The sequence below is a fragment of the Heloderma suspectum genome, chromosome 4 (genome assembly GCF_057233095.1).
Source record: "Heloderma suspectum isolate Gila_16-S chromosome 4, 16-S_ref, whole genome shotgun sequence".
NCBI classification, from domain to species: domain Eukaryota; kingdom Metazoa; phylum Chordata; class Lepidosauria; order Squamata; family Helodermatidae; genus Heloderma; species Heloderma suspectum.
Genome location: NC_139461.1, coordinates 9,316,988 through 9,322,987, shown reverse-complemented (window position 1 = coordinate 9,322,987; position 6,000 = coordinate 9,316,988). Strand labels below are relative to the sequence as shown.

The window sequence follows — 6,000 nt, the reverse complement described above, 5'->3', positions numbered from 1 at the left end:
AACTGAATGTGTGTTTCTCTCCTTCTTTTCTCCAGGTGTTGCTTGCCTAAGACACAAGGAGGAGCCTAAATCCAAACATGGGAAGGCTGGATTAATCTCACGTGGAGCCTGGAGCGAGATCCCTTTCTTCTCCTCCTGTTATGTCCAAGATCTGCACTCTGCCTGGCAATTGCTTTGAGTTCCAAAGGACCAGGGACCTAGGATGAGGAGGAGCACTGGATCTTCCTTGAACCTGCTTTTGTTATTGCCACTTTTCTTTGTGTGGACCACAGCTGCCCTCGACCTAGGGCAATCTCCGTGCACCACCTTGGTCCAGGGCAAATTCTTTGGGTATTTCTCCTCTTTTGCTGTCTTCCCACTGAACTCTTCCCGTTGCTCTTGGATTATCCAGAACCCTGACCCCAGGAGGTACACCTTGTACATGAAGGTCTTGAAGCCCACGGGCATATGTGACCGCCAGCAGATACGCACCTACCAATTTGACTCATTCTTGGAGTCTACCCGGACGTACCTGGGCATGGAGAGCTTTGACGATGTGTTGAACCTTTGTGACAGCTCCACCCGCTATGCCTTCCTCCAGTCCAACAAGCAGTTCCTCCAGATGAAACAGACTGGGTCTGCATTAGAAAGTGGCCATGTCCGGTGGAAGCCGGTCAAGGTTCAGGAAAGAGATTTTTCAGTGGAATATCTGGTGGTTGGCAACAGGAGCCCAAGCAAAGCGGCCTGCCAGATGCTATGCAAATGGCTGGATACTTGTTTGACCACCAGCAGCAGTTTGCACCCTTGTGGCATCATGCAGACGCCCTGTTCTTGCTCCAGTGGGGAGGTGCTAGACCAGCCCAGCGAGATCCTCGGGCTCACCAAAAAGAAGGATGATTGTTTCAAGGATGGGATTTACTTGGAGAACTGCATGAGCAGCCCAAAGGACAGCAGTGGGTTGGATTTCTTGGGTAAGTGAAATGATGCTGTGACTCAAGACTGACTCAAGACTTTCAACAGAATGTATGGCTTGGGGCAGGGAGACATTTCTTTTCCTCATTTATGGTAATATGATAGCTACTGCAGGCATCTTCACTGCACATAAACTTGTTTTTGATTTTGAGGTGGTTTTGACATGCCCCATTCAGGACACACGCACCTCGGAAATGGGACCCTAGTTTGAAAGCCATTTAGGAGACTTGTAGAGAAACAGCTGTGCAGCTCTTTGGAGGAGCGATACCCTACATTCCAGGGAGAAAGGACTTTGCTTTCTTTCAGCAAAGTCCTTTCACCTTTGGCAATTCAATTGCTCCTGCTACTACAGTGAGGCAAGTGTTAACATTAGGAAAACAGAAACCCAGAATTCGGTTTTATCTAGTTAACATGCATTTACTAGAGCGGTGCATGAATGACCTCTCAAAATTCTCCACTCCATTTGTGGGCAGAGAAATTGGGAGGAGAAATTCTCCAGCAATTTCTCACCACTGGCAAGGGCCATAGCACAGCTTCTTTCTTTTTTTTCCCCCTAAGGGTTGTTGGTTTGTTTGTTTTTTTGCATTCTTCACAATATCCCATTGTGGGGGGGGGAGAAAAAGAAAAATCTCAGGGTTTTTATGTGAAAAATGTCTGAGAAATGTTGGCTTAGCTCTAGTTGTCGTTCTTCAGGGTTCAGCACTTTCCCCAGGACTTTCCAAATGTTAAATTCCTGAGAGGTGATTGTGGATACATGTCATCTCTAATGCAGGTGCACAGAGATGATTGTACAGTGAAAGACAGGACACTCATACACACTCCGCAGTCACCTCCTAAGTAAAGGAAGAACAAGAACCCTGAACCCAACCCATGGGAATTTCTCTGAAATTTCTTCTCCTTTAATTTTCTTTTCGAAAGCCATTTCTTTTCTGTCAAATGACAACGGTTCAAAATATTGTGCAAGAAATGTTCAACATGGCACTAGTATTTACCATCTACACTATCTGTCATACAGGATTCTTGAGCTCTTCTATACTAGGATTAGTCAACCTGGTGCCTGAGAGACATTTTGCATTACAGCTCCCATCGGCCACAGCCATCATGTTCAGGGATGATGGGTGTTGTGATTCAAAACATCCAGAGAGCCCTGGGTAGTTTACACCTGTGCTATACAAACCTTTTTATGCTTTTCTTGCTTTGGCAGTTTCTCCGACACGGGTTCAGGCGTGCATATCTAGGCTTCCATCTCCAGGGTTCAGCTTCTGAGTGGCTTTCCAAGCCATGCAAGCAACAGACCTCCCAAGTAGTCTTTTGGAGAAGGGGTGTATGAACCCATAAGGACCATCTGGGTTTGAGCCTTCTGGAGTGTGTTATCTGCTTACAGAAATGGGGTCCGTTACCTAGTTAAAGAAAGGTCTTCTAATCAGATGAGTTTCAGCCAATTTAATCAATTGATTAGAACTGCAAGATTCTGCATGTGCATGAAACCAATAATTCTGAAGTAACATGTTTTCTGGATCTGGACATTTGGAAATAAAAGCCCCACTGGTCTCAGTGGGGCAGCCAGCCTCCTTAGGTAATGAGCAGAACTATAGTCTTGCACAGAAGTGGCCAGTAAGATGTCTCCCCTTGGTGTAGATAATCTCACGTCATCTGCTCCTTCTCCTTAGTACCCCGCTAACTGGATGTTCCTCTGTCCACCTCTGTGCTGCTTTGGCCTTTGCTAGAGCTTCAGGCATGGCATGACCCAGTGCCAAAGTCTGGGTAAATAGGATGTGGATGCCATGTCCAAAGGCAGCAGGTAGCCTTTGTTTGGCAGGATGAGGTGGCTCTTTAGCGAGGCTGCAACCAGCTTTGGGAGATGGCGCAGCATGGCACGGGCCTACGGTGGCAGAGGTGTTGACTTTTTACTGTATGTGAAACTGATCCGGGACCGGGAGATAAATGGTAGTTTGGAGAGCTGCTTCCTTGGCCATTATCTGCTGAGATGCTTAAAACGGGGCTTTCTGGATTTTCTGCATTGCTCTGAGGGTGCCGCATGGGCATGTATCAATTCAGGCGTGCCGAGGGGATGGAGAGAATTTTCAGCACTCAGAAGCAGGGTTAGTCCCCAAAATATCCTTGCCCACATACAGAAAACCATATACACTACTGGCACCGGACCCCTTTCAACCCAAGGGCCTGATTCCATTCTGGAGAAGCTCTCGGCAGATGCATTCCAGTGGTGGGTGGGGCCAGAGGCAAAAGGGGCGGTGCCAAAAATACAATACAATACAAAACAACACAACACAAGACACCAGCATCTTGGAGTCTGACGCTCTTCCTGGCAGCAACTAGGCCTTAGGAAAGGCGTCTCAACCTTTTGGAATGGGGGGAAACTGCACAAAAGCCAGGAAGCCACCAAATAATAGTTGGCTGAGGGGGAAATGGTGGGGTCGGGGGAAGGGGGCAGTGCCATCTGGGGAACTCTGGAGAGGCAGCTTGCAAGCTGTGGTGAGCTGGATTTATCCCCCAGGCCTGGGGTTCTACATCCCTCACATGCATTAGTGATGATCTTCCCAGTTCTCTGATTGCTGGTCCTTACGTTGCCAAAAAATGGCACCATCCATCCACACTGAAGGTATCAGCAGATTTGGTATAATCCTAAAATTGGCAGAAGTACCACAAATATTTAGGGGGGGAACTCATGGGGAACTCTTTCACCCCCCCTCAGCCCATTACGGAATGTGCATGCTCAATGGGCACAGGATGCTGAGTAACTGTTGGGGTGGTGGTGGACGAACCTTAGGGCAGTGCGGAATGGGGAATGAAGTATCCAAGAAGAGGAGCATCCCGCACTGCAGGGTTTAGTTGCTGGCCCCTGCTGGTCCTTTTTATGGGACAAGAGGAGCAGCTTCCCCCTGATCATTTGCTGTAGAATTACACTGGATGGGGTACAACTCACCTCCCTCCGGCTCTGCTCTGGGGCAGGAGCTTGTCTTCTCCCCCCACCCCACCCCCATGCATCAAGCTTAGAGCTAGTGAAAGGAGCCAGAGATGTTCTCCTGACCTCATCCTGCATTTGAGACACAGCGGGAGTTAGGGAGAAGAACCCGCCCCTTGGAGGAGGTGCAGCTCTGAAGACGCTCCCAAGTGTCAACACGGGGGCCAAGAAGGCCAGCCTTTCTTTTTTGTGTGACCTGGCTCCCATCTCTGGATCTCAAAGCAGATGGCAGGAAGGGAACGCCATCACCGAGATCTCCACAGAGTGTCAGTGAAACAATCCCTTATTCAAACTTGGTGCACACACAGCAGAAAGCTCAGAAGCCAAACGGCTCTGCCTTGCCAGATTCCCAAGCTGCTCTCATATGTTTTGCATGGGGTTTACATAGGGATGTTAGAGAATTCCGCCACGGATCCCAGGGGGGCTGAATTCCAGTGAATTCGGCCCCCCAAGATTCGTGGTGGAACGGAGCCCCCCGCCCCTCCACCCCACGAAAGCCCCGCGAAACCGAGCCTACCTGGCTGTGGCTCCAGCTGCGGCTGCAGCTCCTGCAGCGGTGGTGGCGGCGGCTCCAGCTGCTACCAGGCTGGTGCGGAAGCAAATTTCCCCTATGCCATTTGTGTCCCTGCTTTAGCCGTGATAGGCTACGTAAATATTTATGTAGCCTATCACGGGCTACCATGGGGACGCAAATGGCATCCCCTACTCAGGACGCCATTTGCGTCCACACCAGCCTGACAATGGCTGGAGGCCCCGCTGCGGGTTGGCCCGGCTGGCGGCTCCGCAGCCTGGCCGCGGAGTGGAGCCGGCCGGGCAGGATTCCAGGGGGGAGGAACGGATCCCCTCCAAACACCTTGCATGTTTCTCTGGAACTAGAACCTCCAAAGCCATCCCAAACCTTTGTTTTGGGGCAAATTGGGTGGAACTCTAATTGTAGGGTTGAAATTTGGGGGGTGAGGGACACTCCATCTCATCTCCCCAATCTAAGGAGAGATTGATCTTTGGGGAGGGGGACAGGTGGGCTGGGATTTGTGCCCCTCGGCTGTGCAGTCTGATGCTTGGGGAGCCTTCTTGGTGGTCTTTGTGCATTTGACTTCACTGCTCGAGGGGCACAAATTATTTCAGTCCAAGCAGAAGGCCACTCAACCATCTTTAAGCTTCATGGGTTCAATACCTGCATGATTCCTCAGCAAAGAAATCCACTTGATAACTCAACTTCCCTGACCTGGTGCCCTCCAGATGGGTTGGGATGCAACTCCCATCATCCCCAGCCAACATGGAGTCTAACACATCTACAGGGTACCAGGTTGGGGAAGGCTGCTTTAACTCTTTTGATTGTGAAAGGATGTGAAGTAGTTATCTTGATGTTAAGTGCCCAGTGAATCAGAGAGGGAGCAGATGGTAAAACTCTGACTAGGAGGGACCAACTTATTCATTGCTGAAGTTCAATTACAATGAAGGTGCCCCCCCTCCCACATGCACCTTTAAGTATAGTGATGGTGCAGGCGAGATTACAGGTGATTGCTTGCCTGTAATCTTGCCTATATGGGCTATTCACATACACCCCCCCCGCCATTTTGCATGTACGTGAATGTGTGCATTTGCAAAAGTGTGCATATTTGCATCTACGCGAATATGAGCATTTTCACAAATGTGCATATTCACATAGACATAGGGCCGTGAATAGCCCATATAGGCAAGATTATAGGTATTTGCTTGTGTGCTTCTCCGAATTCCATCTCAAAGCTCATTCCGACTGGAGTCAGTATCAGATAGAGAGCTGCTTTTTTTTTGCATGAAAATCTGTCCATATTTTGTATGCATTTTTCTAAATGTTTGCATCAGTTGTGCACATCTTTGAAATGTTCCAATCTTCTCCCATTGATTCAATCCCATTCTGTGCATTTTTCAAAAATATGCATTTTTCATGCCCATTTTTCAAATGTACGCATGCGGTCGAACACATTTTTGGAGGGACATGAATCACATTGCAAGCTCAGAAATTTGACCGCAGGTTGTGTCTGAGTTGGTGTTCAGTCTGGATGGAACAAACTGGGTAAGTCCTG

General features: G+C 49.0%; 1 protein-coding gene across 1 annotated transcript in view; it reads left to right on the top strand.

The window, feature by feature from the left end:
* Positions 1-202: 202 nt before the first annotated feature.
* ADGRB1 (adhesion G protein-coupled receptor B1) overlaps positions 203-6,000 on the top strand; it is a 365,002-nt gene continuing 359,204 nt past the window's right edge. The window contains exon 1 of the mRNA XM_084847946.1: positions 203-950. Coding sequence (XP_084704072.1) covers positions 203-950 — 748 coding nt within the window. The remainder of the gene's footprint in view (positions 951-6,000) is intronic.